Source organism: Alternaria atra (genome assembly GCF_907166805.1).
Source record: "Alternaria atra isolate CS162 genome assembly, contig: 28, whole genome shotgun sequence".
NCBI lineage: Eukaryota > Fungi > Ascomycota > Dothideomycetes > Pleosporales > Pleosporaceae > Alternaria > Alternaria atra.
The window spans coordinates 3,725,674-3,745,195 of record NW_025091326.1 but is presented as its reverse complement, the minus strand read 5'-3'; the positions used below and the strand labels follow the sequence as shown (position 1 = coordinate 3,745,195).

Sequence of the window (19,522 nt, the reverse complement as noted above, 5' to 3'; positions counted from 1 at the left end):
TTTCACTTTCACCGGTGGTCCGGTCGCAACTGCCCTGTTCTTTCGTCTCGGGCTAACCCACTACTTACCACTGGCTCACACCTTCTATCACATGTGACCAACTAACTTTTCAGGACTGACATCATGGCGAGCAGGACGAAGAAGCGACGCGTGAGTACCTGTCGGTATATACCGGCTACAGTTGCACTAACGCTCAACAGAAATCGCAATCACCGGCTCGCGATACAGCCTCGAAAAGACCGCGCGTACGTTCGGCCAGTAGCTCGAATCGCTCACAACACGTCGAACGCGATGCGCACTCGTCCCGCGCCGGATCCGCCAGAGATGCATATTTGGTGCAGAAGCAAAGCCAGTCGACAATCTTACCCAGCGGAGAAGATTGGCTATTCCGTGTGAAGGTGATCTCGTCTGCAACGGACCTCGGCAACGATCTGTCCAAGAACGCAGTACAAGGACTCGTTCGAATATGCTTCCCTGAAGGCTTCTTGGACCAGCTAGGGCCGCAGATACTGGAGCGACATATGTGCGAGGAAAAGGCGCCGGAAGTGAACATACGAAGGATGTCAGAAATCTTCTGTACCGAGATGACCGAGCGTGTAGCATGTATGCTTGCTGAGTATCTGGATACACCCGCCAAGGTCGAATCAACGATGCAAGCTACGCTAGCAGCTAGTGTGAGGCTCCATGGGGATGATCTTGGAGAAGATATTCTGGGACACACGATTACGAGCCTGCTCCAATTCAAAGCAAAAGCTTTGAAGGATTCGATGGGATGCCTAGCGAACAATGACGATGTACAAGAATCGGCCGGCAGCGATGGAAATATGAGTACGGGCAACGTCTCTGATGAAAAGCATTCACCATCAGAGAAAAAGAAGCGACACAAGGATCTGTCTAAGAAAGCAAAGCGTGAGCATACTGCGGTGAGAGACGATTCTCCAGAAGTCGCGAATATAGAGATCGATTTGCCAGCCACTTCGATTGAACACCGCGCCTCGAAACATAAGGATAAGAAGATCTCTTCCAAGTGGCAATGGAATATTGATGCGACACAGCTCACGGATGACGATGTGGCTGAAGCTTTCCCACGCACGAGCGATCTGTTCGCCTATCATGCATTGCCCATTGCTAGAAGAAAACTTGGATCGCAAGCATCGAGGAAAGAGATCCGATGTGAGATGCAGTCGTTACTCGATGGCATGCCTCAAAATGAGTTCGAGAAGTGGGTTGAGAGCTTACAAAAGCTCCTCAACGGCGATCGCGAGATGCTAGCACGACAAGATGTTGCTGTTTCGAGCGTTGACCAACAACTCTCTCGTGCCACACTAGCGCCAGTCGACCTGCGTAGAAAGGCTGGAAAGAGTACGACAACACTCCTAAGTGATTCAATTAGATCAAAAGGACGCGCGAACAATGTTAGAGATGATTATGAGGAAACTCTTATCAAACGCGAGACTGCTAGAGGATCAAGCAGAGTGGCAGAGGGCTCATCGAACACCCGCATTGCGGAAGCAACAGCTGCGCTTCGCCAGTTGTCTACGGAAGAACGCGAGTTCGGTCGGCCACATCCCAGCACTGAAGCAGCGGACGGGCAGAACCCTCAAAATCTGCAAAGTAGTGGAAACGTTGACAGTGTACGTCGGTAGTGTATTAGTCCGATCTCATTGCTGAATATTCTTAGGCTTTCGGTATGCCCATACTCAATCTGCTATGGGGATCGGACAGTCTGAACGCAACTGAATGCGTGGACGATTCTGTCAGGATCACACAAACGATTATGAGAAATCTCAAACATCGCGTCTCCGCAGAAGTAAGTCTCCGCCATCTATTTGTCGTGATTGCAGCTGACTTGACTCAGCGCATAGTCGTGAGTGGCTTAGGAGGCATGAACAAGACTCGCACAATATCTGAGCTCCAGGATGCTATCGTCCATGCATTCCCGAGACCCGGTCATCACTACAGCTTCATGAGGATCAAGAAGGACATCGAAGCGGCTCTCGTTCCGTGGGTCATTGCGGAACCGAGCGCTTTCCCTGAACTGAAGGCTATGCCTTTCGTCTTCGCTCATACTGTTCCGGTGTGTCCTCCAGAGGACTGTATCTTGCTCTGAACACTAACACAATCATGCAGGCAGTCTCAGCAGTTCTTAGTCTGCTCTTCGGCTCTTGGTCCGCTGCGTCCGAGTTCAGTGGATCTGAGATGTGGGAGGAAATCTTATATGCTCTCCAACGACGAGGCATCTCTGAAGTACGTCTTTCGATCTCTTCTAGTATGCATAGCGGAACTGACGTATAACCAGGCATCTGTGGGTGCCGCCAACATCGACTGCTTGCAGATTGACAGTCTTTGCGACAAGACTAGGCATCCAGAGATGACAAGACGTGCTTTACTTGAACGCGTCCTGCGTCGCTTGGCCTTCTCGCATAGAGCCAAGTTCCCGGAGCTGAAGGGTACGCCTGTTGTGACGACGTGGGAGAGGAAGACAGGATTGACATGGTGAAACACAGATAATGTCATTTGCGTGGTGTGTCATTATGGTAGATTCAAATGTGATCCTGACCGGTATGGCTGGTTTTTCTTCAAGATGAATCGGTCGCAGGTGTTTTCGCGAATACTAAGCATTAGGATAATGTAGCGAGGGATATCGTATCTACAGCGCTCACAAGGTGACCAAGGCTAAGCTCTTATGTTAGAATCATCCGATTCCACCGTATCAAGTGTAGTTGACCGACGCTGGGTCTCACGCAAAACTCCATGCGGAGACTCGTTGTATTTTAGGACGGGTCGTTCGTGGCATGCAGGTGGCGTGGCGGATCGCGAGCCGGTTAGCGTGTGAAGCCGGCTGGTCCTTCCTCCAGTATACAACGAACCTTTTCACAAATGATCTCACGTCTCGTCTCTCGCATCCTCCATTGACACAGTGCAGCTAAACCTAAGGAATCATGCTACTGTAGCACTCTGTATGAGCACGGCGTGGCTAAGACAAAAGCAATCATTATCACCTCTCGTACGACTCACATTGTAGACATCGTAGAACACGTACTCGTCTTCAAACCCCCAGATTATTATTGGGAGGAGTAACGGCACGATAAGGGCCGAAACGTTGGAGAAGAGTAGATGTGGGGTCTTTCTCCGCAATGTGGGGAAAGACACCTTCACACATGTCTGCTAGCGCTTCGGCACCCTAGTCTTCACCTAGCCGAAGAGGTCTGTTCCTGCAGGATATATTAACAACAAGGCATTGTAGAGATACATCTCGCATTTTCGCAACGCACATCTATCATCGTCCACAATGACGCCATCACCAGCTTACATCGACCCGGAGTACCAATCCACACATTACAACCTCTTCAGAGATTCTATAACCGTTCCGCTAAAGTCGGTACTGCCACCTGGCGTTAGCCGAGATGCATTTGATGCAGCGATCGGGAAATATAAGGGTATTGTTGGCGATGCGCAGGTATACCAAGGTGATGCGTTAACGGAGTACATCGACCCATATGAGTTGCATGAGGCGGAGGGAACACGTAGGATGCCGAGTGCAGCCGTACGACCAAAGAACGTGGAAGAGTTGAGAGAAGTACTAAAGATTTCAAACGAGTATAGCATACCGGTGTGGACATTCTCAAGAGGCAAAAACCTTGGGTCAGTAGACTTCAGCGTGCATCTCATCTGATCATCTAACGATCGAATAGATATGGTGGACCAGCTCCTCGTGTAACTGGCTCCATAGCCCTCGATCTCCATCGCATGGACAAGATCATCGAGGTGAATGGCGAATACGCCTACGCTGTTGTCGAACCTGGTGTTACCTTCACCGAACTCTATGATTACTGTGTCAAGAACAAGCTCAATGTTTGGCCTTCCGTACCATCGCTCGGATGGGGGTCTGTGATTGGCAACACCATTGATCGTGGTACAGGCTTCACGCCCACAGCAACGCATCATCAGCACATCTCTGGGGTTGAAGCCATGTTGGCGAACGGTGAGCTCGTACGAACAGGCCAATTCGCCGTTTCCAACTCGCCATCCGCGCATCTCTCAAAGTTCACATTTGGACCCAGCATCGAAGGTCTATTTCTGCAGTCCAACCTCGGTATCGTAACCAAACTCGGCATATGGCTTACACCCGCGCCGCAAGCTTTCATGTCCTGCACCTTCGACATGCCTGATTTCGAAGACGTGGAGACGATCGTCGATACATTCGGGCCACTACGACGTGACGGTCTGCTTCCGAACACAGTCTACGTATCGAATGTGACGGAATGGCTAGGCATGATGGGCCCTCGGGAGGACTTCTGGCCACACAACACCTCAATACCGGACTGGAGAGTCAAGGAGTTACAGAAGCAATTCGACCTGGGCTATTGGAACGCTAAGTTTGGTCTATACGGCGCGAGAGATGTTATTCAAGCGCATTTCGACGAGTTGAAGAAGATCATCGAGAGGAAAGCGCCAAAGGGCCGGTTGACTGGTAAGATATTTTCTGCACCGGACGGAGAGACACTAAATCCTGCATCTGTTCCTGAGATGGATGGTGGCTTCTTCGTTGGCATACCGACTCTCTGGTCACTTCCTATGGTAAAGTTCCGCCTGCCGAAGTCCGGAGGTGGTATCGGTGCGCATTACGACTACAGCCCAATCATCCCTTCCAACGGGAAAGAGATTCTGGACTGGGTCAAGACAGCGAAGAAGATCTGCGAAGCGGATAACTTTGATTTGTTCTGTGACTTCTTCATGCATGAGCGTCATGGTAAGTTCTTCCTATTCAACAGATAGATGATGAGATACACTGACATTTGACGCCTGTATCTAGTCATCTTCGTCAACATGTTCACGTTTGACAAAACAAACGCGACGCATCGGAAAGCGGTGCAAAGCATCTTCGATAACTTGTTCGAGGAGGGGAAGAAGAGAGGATACAGCAAATATCGCAGTCATGTGAACACCATGGGTACGTACTGGGTCTTCTTAGTCATAACCACCAATCTACAGTTGCTAACCTCGATCTAGATCGTGTCGCTTCACTATACGACTTCAACGACCACGCGTACCGGAGGTTTGTTGAGACGATCAAAGATGCTGTTGATCCTAACGGTATACTCTCGCCGGGGAAGCAAGGTATCTGGCCAAAGCGGTTCCGAGGAAATGAGGTTTCAAAGGCGCATCTATGAGCTGCAGTGCCGGCTCGAATGTTGGAAACGCAGGAACGTGCTTATGTATTAGTACTCATATTTGGAAGTAGATGCCTTTGGATGCATTGGCTCAGCTTAGTTGGCTAGCTTGATTTTGCATTCAACGTCTCTATTGTCGTGATGATACTTTGGGCTTGTCGTTAACCCGCTTTTTGAGTGACCTGCTGTAGCCGAAGCACGAAACGCACACAAAGACGGGTGTATAAGTACAAGGGGCTGTTACAAAGCCCACAATCTGGTCAGCTCGAGCTGCCATTTCTTTGATGGTCTCAACCTATTACATTGGCACTTGTACGAACCCAAGGCAATGCATCGTGGACACACCAAGGCTCGGATCATCACGACAGCAATACACACCAGATTGTGAACTGGAGAAAGATGTATGTCCAATTATAGTCCTACACATCCACGAGATGTTCATGGGTAGGGTGGAGAAGACACGGCTCTGCTAAAAACCAATTTCAGTCTCCCACAGAGAGAAATGTTGCTTCCAGGCCATGAAGAGCTGAACCAGGGAGCAGGCAATAGTGGGGTAGTAGCATACAACCTGCACAGCAGCGACGACTCGAAGAACGACAAAGACTGATCATTCTGCGTAGGAGCACGTGCCGCAAACTGTACATCGCGAAGTTGTTGATGAGCAGAAGAGCGAGCCGGAGCTTGTTTTTACATGAAAATTATCCCGCTCGGACCCCATCTTTGTCAGCAGCTCTTGGCACTGCCCACCTGAAATTCTCGTCGCAGCTCGGGCACACTTTCTCTTCTTTACACACAATCATAACAAATGGACGATTAATCAACGGCTATACTGAGCTCATCATCTCTATAGTTGTCATATTTGCGTCACTAGAGTAATACCTGGCACTTTTAGGCTTTTTGCTTCGATTTCTATGTTGCTTGAAGCCACCTGCGTGACCATACATCCCTTCACTGAGGCGTTTGAATATGCTCTTTTTTTCCGCGTGCTCAAAGAAGTATGTAGCTAGCTTCGGTCGGCGTCTGCTGGGAGGTTCTTCTCTCGGAGTCTGAGGTAGTGACGACGACTGCAACGCCTGCCAGCCTTTAATCGTCTTGTGCCCGACCGACCGGCAGCGAAAGAGGCGGTTTCGGCCCTTCAAAAACCAGATCGGCAGCGTCTCTGAGTCGCGCCACTGAGCGCGCACGTTGTTCAGGCGCTGTCGTAAGCTGTCCCCTCTCGACAGGCTGGTAGGGGGACGATGGACTTTCGGGTGGAATGTTCGAAGCTCAGACAGGGGCATGATGCCGCATATAGCCCAGAAACGCAGGGTTCTGGAGCTTCTGCGGGTTGCCATGTGTGTGAATGTGGAACGGATGCATTACTCGTCATCGCGTGTGTCAACTAAGGGCCCTACCAAGTCCCCTTTCCGTGCTCATGTTTTGCTTTGCTATGGAATTATTCTTTCTTGGGTAATCCTGCATATGCGCCCTCTTGCCGTCTCTCAAGCCCCCTTTCCCCCACGTATTGCTCTCGTGCACGTTCTGCCGCGCCCCGATCATCGACCTCCGCCCGAACCGCTTCCTCCTTCCAGACAAGATGGCGTCGGCCTTGAACAAGCGCCAGCAAGCGCGTAATGAGCGTACGTTACAGGAACTCATCAAGACAGTTCCCGGCAATGGAACTTGCGCAGACTGTGGTGCGCGGAATCCAGGTAAGTCGTGTAGGCGCATGCCGTTCGGAAAGCCCCAAATGCTAACTATACTACACAGGATGGGCGAGCTGGAGCGTAAGTCTTCCCATATCACACGACGAACCTATACTTCCCTAAGAACCGATCGTCCGTCGACCATGAACACAAAACTGACGTATGTTGTAGCTGGGCATCTTCCTGTGCATGCGATGCGCAGCCCTGCATCGCAAGCTGGGGACGCACATCTCCAAGGTCAAGTCCTTGAGTATGGATAAGTGGGACAATGCGCAAGTAGACGTAAGAGCTGTCAGACCTCAGCGGTTCAGGCCCTGCTGATAACTGGCTAGAACATGAAGCGCATTGGTAATGTCGAATCGAACAAGACGTATAACCCGCGTAACGTCAAGCCCTCCATACCCATCGACATCGACGAGGTGGACAGTGCTATGGAAAGATACATACGGGCAAAATATGAGCAGAGGATATACTTGGACGCTTCACGACCGGGCACGCGACAGAACACGGGCAGTACGAGCTCTGAGGACCGACCACCACCCTTACCACCGAAGCCGACTGGTCGCTTTGGATTTGGGTTGCGAAAGGCGGCAACATCACCTCGAAATCTGACTCCTCCGCTATCACCAGGTCTTAGTGGGTTCAGTCAACAAGATCAATCGCCGCCACGGATCAACAAACCTTCCAGGGTCTTCGGTTCCAACATACACACTTCGGGCGACGGCATGGATTCGAAGCTAGCGCAGCTTCGGGATATGGGCTTTCCAGACGATAAGCGCAATTCTACGGTACTAAAGGGACTGAACGGAAATTTGGACCGGGCAGTCGAGGCTTTGATCAGATTGGGGGAGCAGGACCCTGGCAGATCGAGGGGAAGTACACCGACACCATCAACGCAGCCTACTTCCAATGGCATTTCCTTCGACACACCGAGCACCGCACCCGCTACCACATCATCTACAAACCCTTTCGATGCGCTAGATGCGCCTACTCACGCTCCCCAGCAGCAACCACAGCTCGCTCCGCTCCAGACCCAGCAAACATCCTATGGAGGGCCGACGCCACAGCAAGCCTATCCGTCAAGCTCCTACAACCCATTTTTACAACAAGCGTCTCAAGGATATGTTCAGCAACAGGCCCCTCAGCAACAACCGCAGCAGCAACAGAACTTCGGCTATCAACAAAACCCATGGGATCAACAGCAGCAAAATCTCGAACAATCTTTCCAGGGTATGCAAATCTCGAATCAACAGCCTCAGCAACCTCAGCAACCCCTATTCCCAAACCGAACTGGAGGCTACGGTGAATCGCAACCGTCATCATTCCCTCAAACAAACCCCTACAACCAGTCGTTTACTCCACCGCCGATGCCGCAGATACCCGAGCAATACAGTTCTTTCTTCGCTCCGCAACAGCCGCAGTACCAATCTATGTCCAATCCCTCAAGTCCCGGAAATCCCTTCCTGAGATCGTCCAAAAGCCAAATGTTTACACCGACCAATCTTGCGAGCTCAAATCCATTCGGACAGTCAACATTGCAACAGCAACAGCCATCTCAGCCGCAGTCCGCTACTCCACAACAGCAGATGCCTAATCCTTGGTCGCAACAGCAACAACAATTCCAGCAGCAGCAACTGCAGCAGTCATCTCAACCGCAGTCAGCTCCTCCACAGCAGCAAATGCCTAACCCTTGGTCACAGCAGCAGCAACAACAACAGCAACAGTATAACCAGGTTTCAACTCCCCAGACGGCGAACCCCTGGCAGACGCAACAAACAAGCTATCAACCCCAGGATCCACATCAAACCTACCAGACTCAACAGCAGAGTTTCCAGACCCAACAGCAGTTGTACCAACAACAAAGCTCTAACCCCTTTGACAAGAATGCTTCAATTCTCTCGCTATACAATCAGCCTCAGCAAGCTCCTCAGCAAACGCCACAACAGCAAGCTCAACCGACAGCTGTGCAAGCTTCAACTCCTGCTGCGCAAGCACCTGGACGCTCAAACCCGTTTGGTGGTATGTCCGGTGCACCACAAGGACAAGCACTATCCGCTGCACAAACACCTGGTGTAAGGCATGTTAGCAACGAGAGTGTGGACTTTTCGGGATTGATGGGTGGTCGACATTCACCCGACGCTTTCTCGGGCTTGAGTGCGACCTTCAGGCGGTAGATGGGCCAAGTTTCGCAACCTGCTTTGACTGTGCGTAAGTGACTGGGGAAATTCTTTTTTGTTGATACTTTTGATTTGGAGCCAAGTGTGGTGTTGGATATGACAAAGAAGAGTAGGAAGGGGTGATGAGACCGACGGGGTTGTAGGTGAGGTTTGTTGTATGATACCTAGCTAGGAGGTGCGCCGCATCGCCTTTACATTAATTACTATCTCATTCTACACATCTATAGATTGGCACCTGCGCTCGCTCAAACCTAAACAGGTCAACTTGTATGCTTCATTTTCATTCAATACAAGGACGGGCTCAACCTATTCATTATATGTGCACATTTAAATTTATCTTACATCCGAACCTAGGAGTTCTAGAACCTTATGGCAAGGCCGTGTATGGCTGTCAACCTTGACACATTTCGAGCACATGGACAAGTTGCTTTCACGTGCAGACGTGAAGCCACTGTGGCTGGACCTCTCGCGTCTACGTCATTGCTGTGAGCCGCGTACCTGGCCCTGATCCTTCCCACTACTCTTCGTATCTGCATGCCACCTCACTTACCTCAAAGCTTGCTTCTTACTTAGATCACCCACTTGTTACTCAATCCGACCATAACCTTTATTCCAGCTACATATCAAGCCTTCTAAAACAAGCCAGCATTATGGGTGAGATACATAGCAGCCTGGCAATCAAACTTCAGCTAACCCCCAAGCAGCTCCTCCAGCGGACTATTGTAGGCGCGCATAGGTCCGTGGTACTTGACTCTAAGCTCATACTATACCACAGACAAGGTTCTAGAAGTCGACTCGAAAGCGACTCAGCAGCAAATCCGCGATGCCTACAAGAAGTACACTTCACTCCTCCCCACAAACCACTTTACCCAGCCTCTTACATATGTCGCAGAGCAGCACTAAAACACCACCCCGACCGCGTTCCCTCTGACTCCCCTGAACGCGCAAGTCGCACGAAACGCTTCCAACAGATCAACGACGCCTACTACACGTTATCGGACCCCACACGCCGTCGCGATTACGACGCCGCACGCACCTACAACAGCTTCACAGGCAGCACCGCAACATCAGACTCTGACTTTGACGAAGAAGTTCCCAACAATGCAGGCGCAGGAGGTGCAGGTTTCGCCCAAGGCTTCCCATGGTCCGCATTCGGCTTCGGCAGCGCCCCAGCTGGCAACACAGAGGAGTCGCACAACCGCTTCTCTGAAGAACAATTCGGCGGCATCTTCGAGGAGATGCTACGGGAAGAGGGTATGGCGGATCAGGATGCGCATCCTACAGGCAAGTTCTGGAGCATTGTGGGCGGACTGAGTGGAGGTGCTATGGGCTTTATCGTGGCAAATTTCCCTGGCATGGTCGCCGGTGCTGTTGCTGGAAATAGGTTGGGGGCTGTGAGGGATACCAAGGGGAAGAGTGTTTATGCTGTTTTCCAGGAGATGCCGCAGGCGGACAAGGCTAGGTTGTTGAGTGGGTTGGCGGCGAAGGTTTTTGCTAACGTGGTATCTGGTTAAAGTGGCATGGTGGGAGGACGAGGTGTGGAAAGTGATGGGTTGACATGGGCTGTATGACTGATGATATCCTTGAGAGTTTCTTTGGTATCTTTTCACCTTTGGTTTAGAACGAGAACTATTTATCAACATGTACTTTGTGTTGTCACTGAATCGCACGCTTACAAGGCGAGTCAAGTTATATGAACCAAGCTATTTGCATTTGTATCTGAACGCCATGTAAGTCTAAGCCTACGCAAAGGAGGGATATCTCTAATAAAAACATAAACAACCCGAAATCAAAACAGGAGAGGATGTGGTTCGAAACCCAATCTACTCTCCTCGTCGTGCCGTCGTAACGTCGTGCAACAAAGAACCAAACCAAAACACTACCCGTGCCTGCCAATATCCCATCTCTTCCTCGTCTCCTCATGTCACCAATCATTCCGACTCCCGGTAAGATTCCCCACCACCCTCGTAATAGTAAAGATATTCTCAACCGTTCCTAGAAGGAGAAGAAGGCGTCAGCCTCTCTTCCGCTTTACATGAACTTGCTTGCCATACTCGCCAAACTAGCCAGTCCACCGATTCCGCCCGCCACACTCTGCATATCGATATTGCCTAGTCCAGCCATCATGCCTCCGCCACCATTACTCGGGCCGCTCCGGCTGCTCTCCATGCCATATCCCTGACTACCGTAGTAGCCCCCACTGGCACCTCCGCTGTTGCTGCTGTGATGGCCCGAGCCAGCGTACCCGCCTCTTGCTCCCGGTCCGCCCATCTCGGGTAGGTTGACGCCGAATTGGCGGGCGAGTTTGTGTAAGACGCCGCCGGAGACGAGGGGCATGATGACCATGAAGAAGACTTTGTAGGGGTGGCGTTGGGCGTAGCGCCAGATTTCTCGGAGGAAGTGTTGCATTTTCTTATAGAGGTGTTGCATGTACGAGTCGCGGGGTGAGCGCTTGTACCGCGATGTTGAGCTGTGATGGCGCGACGAGGAGGAGTAGGAGGAGGATGCGTAGCCGGGGCGGTAGGACGAGGAGCGCCGTGAGGGCGAACCTGTCGAGAAGGGGTTCCAACTGCTACCCATAGTGCTGTTGTGTGTTGTGTTGCTAGGAGAAGGTAGAAGTAGAGTTGGTTTTGGGTTGAGAGATGCTGTAAGTGGTGTTGTTGATCCACCAAGGCTGGTTGTTGACGAGCGTCGCAATGTATGTGCGCGAACAACAGATGTCGGGATGCGATGGTGTAACGTGTACTTTGACGCCCAGCGCATTCAGCGCAAACTATGCTGATATGGTATATGCGTGTGGATGAGGTTTGCCGACAGCAATGACTATGACTGTGAGTCTTGTGCCAGCGCAACGACGTCCAGGGTCTTAGAAGAGCTGTCGCAACAAAAGTCCGGTGAAGGGAGTGGGTCTTTTGGGCTTCAATCGCCTCTTGTTCGCCTCATAAAATAGAGCTCTTCCCTGCTTCTTTGCCTTGCCTTGCCTGATGGACGCCCTACCAATCGACTAAATCGGAGCGCGCAACCCAACTTTCAAGCTGCTATGACAACACAGGCCACCGTGCGCGAAACAGGATGTAGAAATGACTAGTAGGGAACACGTCAACGGGTAGGAAGACCACAAAATATGGCACGGTTGGGGAACGCGGCGGGCTTGCTGGTGATGGAAGGAACTTTGGCCAGCTTAAAGATGTGCGCGAACTTGTGGAGCTGAGAGGAATGATCGTCGCAGCTAACAGACCGCTTTTTGGTGGTTGGGCGACCTGCGTAGCCCTGCAGGTACCGCCACCTCGATTTATGCCGACCCAGATGGCACTTGTGCAGTGCACGATGATGTGCGTGAACCATGAAAATCGCGTAGATTATTCGTCTTTAGGCGAGAGAAATACAACACAGATGGACATCGAATTTCTTACATCAATATCGATTGATATCTGATACTGCTTCGAGACTCTTGACATGGTTGCGGACGAAGTTTCCCTTGTGCAACCGTCGTTTGTGCGCGCACCCCTGTGGCATAAGTGCCTGCAAGGCCGTTGCAAATGTTCGAGGCCCAGACGCTGCTGCAAGATGCAAATGCAGTACACGCAATATGGCATTCAACAAAACGTGCTATGGTCTGGATTTAGTCGGCCGACCCGTTCCTGCATACACTTTTTCCCCGGTCGAGACACATTTAACGGATTAAGAGTCAGATTGAATGACTGTTATCGAACAACACACATCAGTGGAGAAGACAATACATATATGTATCAGTACAACAGAATAACCAAGGACCCACTACATACGTGGCCGTCTTTTACGCCCTGTATCTCATGCAATGTCTACGAAAGCAATAATCCATTGGATGATAATTACCAAAATGAAGAGCAAGGGATATCTGTCATGATCCGTTACAGCAACATGCCTCAGCCTTTCTTCCTACTTTTACCACTCTTCCGCCGTCTCTCACCTCCATGTCCACTGCCACTGGTCCTCGTAGCTTCCTGAGCTAGAGCTGGAATGGCAGAACTTGATGCCTGCGGAGCCAGAACTGGATCCGACTGGCCAACGTGACTACTCGCTACAGGTGCTGCTCGCTGAAGCGTCACCGATGCGGGGACAGGAACAGGAACACGTCGTGGCACCGATGTGTAGCTAGCTTCAGACACTGCCGAACTCACTCTACGTGTATACTGCGGCTGAGGCGAAGTCGGTGAAGAAGAAGACGCCGGACTGAAGGCATGGTACTGGTAGGGCTCCACAGGAAACGGAACAAGTCCAGCGGATTGAATGGAAGACGATCTTGTGCGTGAGCCATGTGGAAGATCGGCCTCGTACGCTGCTTGTCGAGAAGACATGGAACGGCCTTGCTGTGGAGGAGTGGTGGGGCGGTAATCGTACACGGACTCTGGAAAGGCGCCAAGCATGTCACGAGAGAAGCTGGCATGTGAGGGCGAGGAAGCGTGATGACTAGTATCAGACGCGGAACGCGACGCCGGGCGCAAGGGTTCCCGTTCACGATCCAAGTTGCCCTGATAGGCGTTGATTGGCGCATACACAGGCTGCCCATCTGGGCCAGGAATAACGAAGCCCGGCGGCGGTGCACGACTCTCTGTAGTGGATGTACGCTTGTGACTGCTAGACTTCTCCTTCTTCGACTTTGACCCAAACATGGAGGTTCGTTGCTGGCTTTTCTTCGACCTGGAGGAGCTGCCGTGCTTGCTAGTCGCATCAACGCTGATCACACTTGCCGCATCGTTGGGAAAGGAAGCACTGCTTGGTCGAGGCTGGGCTTCAGGACGAAATGCCGTCGATCTGGAACCATAAAGTCGTGAGTGATACGCCTCTAGCTCTTCTTGACTCAATGATACGTCTGTATTTCCTGCTGCTCTTGCTATCCGAATCTTATCGAGTACTCGTCGAAAAAGTATCTCTTCGTATTCAGCCGAATTATTGTTGTTACCCATGTCGTCATGATATCCACTACGATGCTCTTGGTAATTATGGTCTGGCCGGTATGTCGCCTCACCCAAGGCTGATGTCCTGCCCTCCCACGCCCCGATATCCATATCATTAAAGTATAGCTCATCTGGATTGATGCTCTTGCCATTCAAGGCCGGTTGAAACGCCTGGTCTAGTATCACGCCACCCTTCTCGTCTTCGCTATCCAATTCTTGAAACCTATGCACGTCGTCTTGCGCCCCCTCATAATATCTCCCCACACCCGACGAGCCCCCTGGTGGTCTTCCCCATGAGGGCATAGTGTAAGGAGTTCGCGGCCGACCACCTAGACCGCCTCCTCGGAAAAAGCTGACTCGATGGGCTTATCCATGAACGCAGCATGACCTATGACAGTGACACCGGTTGCGCCAATGAGCCAGAGAGCCGTAGAAAAGGGAGAGGCCCAAAGTCCGGTAGGAATTGCAATGACGAAGAGCGTAGTGTACAACTGAGAGGTAGTAGCGCGCCAGCTACCGAGCTGGAGATCATTTCCCTCCAGCTTGCCGATTCCGAACATGCCACCGACTACGAGGCAGATGACGAAGAGAAGCCTCAAGTTGGTGATCAAGCTGTAGATGCTGAGCATGACGAAAACGGCGGCATAGTTGCTCGAAAAGTAGCCCAAGTTGTAGTTGACTCTGCTCTGTACCTCGCCAAAGTTGGCGGGCTTGGAAACGCGCTTGAAGTCGAAGAACTCGGAAATTGGTCGCAGGTTGGCGAATCGAGAGGAGACGGAGGTATTGCGCAGGCCGTCGAAGCGCCCACCGAGGTTCATCCTGGATGTCAGGGCATCGATGGGGATGCTGAAGCGCGACATGACGGAGGGTGTGTTGGTTGTAGTTTGAGGGGCAGGTGATGCTTGTTGGCGTTCGTCGGGGGTGATGAGAGTTTGCTGTTGTTCCTCGAGATCTTTGGGGGAAGTCATGGTCAGTTCAGCTGCTGATAGTGGTGGAAGATGGAGCGAAGGCTGGAGATGTGTCCTCTTGACAGGAATGAGGTTGAGATGTTTATAGTAGATGGCTGCCTTACGTTGGTGGGAAAGATGCGCGAGAGAGTGAAGGAGCTGACGCGGCCGAAGTGAATGTATGTGAAGTGGAAGTGGTGTGAGAGGAGAGCGTTGCGTGTCACTGTCCGTATTGGAACTTTTGTTGGCCCCTGCCGCGAATCCCGTAGTTCAGGGTCGTGCCTGCCCACAGAACACAGCCACAGAGCGCTCAACCTTCAGCCGCGATCCCCCCCCTAGCCGAGTCTCACATGCAAGTCTTGGAGAGGCCACATTTTTTGTTTCGAACTCGGAAATTTGGAGTGAAGGAGGATCGTGACAGCATCGGGACAAGGAGGAGCTCTTTATCCCTTGAGCCTGCTACACTTGTGTCTCGTCCATAGCGGTCAGACTGATTGGGCCACGTTCCGTCTCTACAGCGGGTTCACGGCACTACTGAACATCTGGCTGCACAAGCCTGCAGCCTCCCTATCACTTGCTCCAAGACCCGCCAACTCTCCTGGCAACCTCCCGGATCAACCCCAGCCATGAGATCTCACGCGTTGCTCGCATTGGTCTTGTGCCTCTTTGCAGCATTCGCAGCTGCCTGGACTAAAGAGGGTGCGTAACTTTTCCTGTTGTGTCTCGTCTTCCATTGCATGCTTCCGGCCACATATGCGCTTTCCCCACATGCATTTCCCCAGCTCCAGCTGCGAGCTACTTGCTGACAGCTTACCGCAGACGACGAAATCTTCCGCATCCGTGACGAAGTTGCTAAAGCAGACGGCGCCAATGTCACCTTCTACGATCTCCTCGGTGTCAAGCCCAGCGCGTCTCAAGACCAATTGACTCAAGCCCTCCGCAAGAAGTCGCGCGAACTTCACCCTGACAAGGCCCGCAAGGTCTTTGTTGCCAACTATGCCAAGAACAACAACAAGAAGGGGAAAGCCATCCAACAAGGAGATTGAGGCACACTTGAAGAAGGTCACCGCCTCCTACCAGCGTCTCTCGGTTGTTGGAAAGATGCTCAAGGGCCCCGAGCGCGAGCGTTATGACCATTTCTTAAGGAACGGATTCCCAGCATGGAGGGGCTCTGGCTACTACTACGAGCGCTTCCGTCCTGGCCTCGGCTCAGTTATCGTCGGTCTACTCGCTGTTTTCGGTGGAGGCTTCCACTACTTTGCTCTATTGATGTCATGGAAGCGCCGCAGGGAGAGTTTGCGGAGAGATACATTCGCCAGGCACGCAAGACTGCTTGGGGTGATGAGAGTGGTCTTCAGGGCATCCCTAGAGTCGATGACACCGCCGCACCTGTAAACGCCGAACAGTTCGAGAAGGATTCGCCCGAGGATACACCAGAGGAGCTAGGCCCACGCAACCGTAGGGAGAGGCGCGCTATGGAGAAGGATGCTCGCAAGCCCAAGAAGGCGCAAGCTGTCAAGAAGGCGCGTGCCGATGGTATCAGCACCCCGGTTGAGGCAGAGGTAATCTCTGGTCCTCAGGGAGCCAAGAAGCGCATCGTCGCCGAGAATGGCAAGGTCTTGGTCGTCGACTCCGTTGGCAATGTCTTCTTGGAGATTGAGAACGAGGATGGAATGAAGGGCGAATATCTGGTCGACGTACGTACACTCAACTCTTCAACATAATCGAGAAGCTAACAGTATCCAGCCCGATGAGGAGCCCAAGCCTACTATCTACGACACCCTCCTGTTTAAGCTACCCAAATTTGCCTACAACCAATCAGTTGGGCGCGTCCTCGGAAAGAAAGAGATGATCGACGAGCCATTGCTCGAGACCTCCAACCTCACCGAAGAGGAGGCCGCCATCCAGAACGCTACCGCATCCAACCTCAACGGCGAGGCGAGAAAACGCAAGGCCATGGCCAAGAAGGCAAGGTAGCCACTTGTATACGAACACAACATATGCTGTAGTGTTGCAAAAGTTTAGCATCTATGGGTTGTGGTTGGTAGATAAAAAGGTACTGGACTATGCATGTGGGTGTAAGATAGAGAGATAGACTACAATACGAGCCACGCATTGAGAACGGCTTTCAACACTCATACCATACGTTTTAATTCCCTAAGATCCTCTTCCACTCGTCCCAAGTGATTCCATCTGCAAAGTAATCGCAAGCCTACATGCTAGGCAAAGACGTCTTAGTGTGCGGAGTACATAGCTCCAGCGCTACTGGCACCACTTTAGTACACGCTCCTTCCAGGCTTTCTTACCACCACTTTCACCAGATCCATAGGAACAACGATTCGAGCGCTTCTTTGTTGGTAATGGTTCATTATGGGTCCTGGTATGTAGATCTACAGTAGTACCTCGAGTTCAAACGGTCTGGCAGAGGTGCGCGAATATACTAAACGTACAGAAACAGGACACCGGTCGCAGCACACCCCCTCCCTTCTCTTTCGAACGCCTGTCGAACTCCAGCGTAATTAATGAGCATCCATGGATACTTCCCTACAATCATAAGAGAAACGTAAAGCAGTAATAAAAATAAATAGAAGATGGCAGACTCGGGCAATCCACGCCCCCAAAACCCGAAGCCAGTACCACAGTTGGGGAAAGTGACGAAAAAGCAACCTGCATGACATGGTATCACAAGCCAAGTAGTGAACCCGAAAACAGGGAGACACACGCGCAATGCATGCAAGCAAAAAGATAAACAAGAACCTCTTTCTCATTTTTACACCCTCTTTCTTTGCCTCCTCACGCGCGGTAATAATCTTCTATTATGGACAAAGTGCTTGCCGACACAGCTCTAGCGCGTTCCATCCCCGCCGTATACGCCAACCGGTACACGCCAGATGGACTGCTTTTCAGCACATTTCCCGCGCTTACGGTACGCTGCTTTGCAGGCTGCTGTTCGAGATCCAACTAGAATCGCTCTCTTGATCCAGTGCCATGGTTTTCGAACAGGTCGTCTAGATAACCACTAGGAGTGCGGCCACCAGGGACGTTTGTGCCGCCGGGTACATTTAGCGACAACTGGCTTACGGCGTGGCCGTCCTGGCCATAGATGCTTCTTGTGTTACCAGGTTGACCGAGAGTTGCGACGCTGTTGCGGTTATATACGGACAGGCCATCTCGTGATGGTGGTGCGCGTGCGTATCCTCCACGGGATGGAGGAAGTGATGGCGATTCTGGTGGTGACATACCAGATCTCGCGCTGAACCGGTTCCCTGGTGTGGAGAGGGAGAGGGCTGAAAGATTGTTGGGGTTCTGGCCGCCAATGTGCATCTGCGGTGATCCAGCAGCCGGCGCAGCGTTACCAGATGCGTAGTATCCTGCAGGAAGGTAGGTGGAGGATCGGGCTGCTACAGAATCCCGTATACCGGCGGCGCCACCTGCAGTCGGAGAGAAGAACAGAGACGATGCAGACCTCTGCCCAGGCGCACCGGCGAAAGCTTTCGACGACTTGCCAATGGGAGCGGCGTTTAGGTGATCTAGAGACATGGTTGAACTTGCTCCGACCACATTGTACATCCCCGCTTCTTGCCAGGCACCGCTGACATGGCCTTGATATCAGCTATATTTTGAGCCATGGCCGCCCGCTTGACGGAACGATGCAACGACCACGCAACGAGACCACGCCACGCCAGCACTGCCGCACCGAAGAAGGCGAGAATAGCACCGACGCAGATGAAGACGGTTCCATCTGGAAGATCGGACTTTTGCATAAAGGCAGCACCGGCTGTGTCTGGGACTTTCATGTCCGGGATACCGATACCAGCCAGTGTTGGCGCGCCTACAAGGTTGAAGACGCTTGTAGACCCTGTCTGGGCGGCGGTACTGGAGGGCGCATCTCCAGTGCTTGCAGCCTCGGTAGTCTCAGAGCTGGCTGCTTGTGAGGTTGTTGCAGCTTCTGATGTTGCTGGCTGTGATGTCGCTGGCTGCGATGTCTCGGCTGCGGAGGTTTCGGATGGTGCGTTCGTCGCTGCGTCGCCTCCTGGTTGCGTGACGGTGGATAGGTCGGGTGCGTTTTCGATTTGAGCGAGTACAGTAGGAGCGACCACAAGCAGTAGGCCCACAAAGCCCACAGAGGGTCGCATCTTGGATTGTTGTGTATAGGTGTGTGCGGAGGTAGGGTCGCCGATGGGCAGTGTGCGGAAGAGGCCAAGGGATCAGGAGATCGTGTGGTCAAGGCTCGCAGTCCAGCAGGCGTGTTTCAAGACTCGATTGGTGAAGGAAAAACAACAAGAGGAAGACGCAATCGCAGGTAATATCGATAGGACAGAGAAGCGCCGAAACGAGTGACGGGGAACGAGAGGAAAGGCTGAGGGTGGAGTGCAAGACGGGGTCAGGGTAACAAGGGGCGGAGTCGAGGACCCGCTGGGCAATACGCGCAGTCTGAGCGTCCAGTTCGCGTGATGTCTGGCCGTATTCAATGTAGACTAGCGATGGGAATTTATCGGACAGGACAATAATTAGATCGAGGTGTGTTTCGCGATGATTGAATATTCCGCGTGTCAGGCCTCGGAGCAAACGGTTGTTGACGTCTGCACTGGCTGTCTGGCT

At 52.0% G+C, this 19,522-nt stretch overlaps 8 protein-coding genes across 8 annotated transcripts; 4 read left to right on the top strand and 4 right to left on the bottom strand.

Moving 5' to 3' along the window:
• Positions 1-123: 123 nt before the first annotated feature.
• On the top strand, positions 124-5,174 carry ALTATR162_LOCUS8248 (uncharacterized protein; the record flags this gene model as incomplete). Its single annotated transcript, XM_043315878.1, has 11 exons — positions 124-150; positions 201-1,634; positions 1,682-1,810; positions 1,859-2,077; positions 2,131-2,247; positions 2,300-2,450; positions 2,508-2,524; positions 3,248-3,645; positions 3,696-4,753; positions 4,817-4,954; positions 5,014-5,174. The coding sequence occupies 11 exons, from the start codon at positions 124-126 to the stop codon at positions 5,172-5,174; spliced, it is 3,849 nt and encodes a 1,282-aa protein (XP_043171813.1).
• Positions 5,175-6,750: 1,576 nt separating this feature from the next.
• ALTATR162_LOCUS8247 (uncharacterized protein) lies at positions 6,751-9,033 on the top strand (the record flags this gene model as incomplete). The annotated part of the gene is made up of 4 exons (XM_043315877.1): positions 6,751-6,865; positions 6,924-6,940; positions 7,031-7,141; positions 7,192-9,033. 4 exons carry the CDS (start codon positions 6,751-6,753, stop codon positions 9,031-9,033), a joined length of 2,085 nt encoding a protein of 694 aa, XP_043171812.1.
• Positions 9,034-9,686: 653 nt separating this feature from the next.
• On the top strand, positions 9,687-10,550 carry ALTATR162_LOCUS8246 (uncharacterized protein; the record flags this gene model as incomplete). Its single annotated transcript, XM_043315876.1, has 4 exons — positions 9,687-9,690; positions 9,741-9,758; positions 9,812-9,872; positions 9,929-10,550. 4 exons carry the CDS (start codon positions 9,687-9,689, stop codon positions 10,548-10,550), a joined length of 705 nt encoding a protein of 234 aa, XP_043171811.1.
• A 517-nt stretch (positions 10,551-11,067) lies between these two features.
• Positions 11,068-11,445, bottom strand: ALTATR162_LOCUS8245 (uncharacterized protein; the record flags this gene model as incomplete). The annotated part of the gene is made up of 1 exon (XM_043315875.1): positions 11,068-11,445. One exon carries the CDS (start codon positions 11,443-11,445, stop codon positions 11,068-11,070), a length of 378 nt encoding a protein of 125 aa, XP_043171810.1.
• Positions 11,446-12,941: 1,496 nt separating this feature from the next.
• On the bottom strand, positions 12,942-14,276 carry ALTATR162_LOCUS8244 (uncharacterized protein; the record flags this gene model as incomplete). Its single annotated transcript, XM_043315874.1, has 1 exon — positions 12,942-14,276. The coding sequence occupies one exon, from the start codon at positions 14,274-14,276 to the stop codon at positions 12,942-12,944; it is 1,335 nt and encodes a 444-aa protein (XP_043171809.1).
• Positions 14,277-14,302: 26 nt separating this feature from the next.
• Positions 14,303-14,941, bottom strand: ALTATR162_LOCUS8243 (uncharacterized protein; the record flags this gene model as incomplete). The annotated part of the gene is made up of 1 exon (XM_043315873.1): positions 14,303-14,941. The coding sequence occupies one exon, from the start codon at positions 14,939-14,941 to the stop codon at positions 14,303-14,305; it is 639 nt and encodes a 212-aa protein (XP_043171808.1).
• Positions 14,942-15,546: 605 nt separating this feature from the next.
• On the top strand, positions 15,547-16,897 carry ALTATR162_LOCUS8242 (uncharacterized protein; the record flags this gene model as incomplete). Its single annotated transcript, XM_043315872.1, has 5 exons — positions 15,547-15,619; positions 15,740-15,900; positions 15,947-16,153; positions 16,210-16,617; positions 16,667-16,897. 5 exons carry the CDS (start codon positions 15,547-15,549, stop codon positions 16,895-16,897), a joined length of 1,080 nt encoding a protein of 359 aa, XP_043171807.1.
• A 984-nt stretch (positions 16,898-17,881) lies between these two features.
• On the bottom strand, positions 17,882-19,056 carry ALTATR162_LOCUS8241 (uncharacterized protein; the record flags this gene model as incomplete). Its single annotated transcript, XM_043315871.1, has 2 exons — positions 17,882-18,450; positions 18,489-19,056. 2 exons carry the CDS (start codon positions 19,054-19,056, stop codon positions 17,882-17,884), a joined length of 1,137 nt encoding a protein of 378 aa, XP_043171806.1.
• Positions 19,057-19,522: the final 466 nt, after the last annotated feature.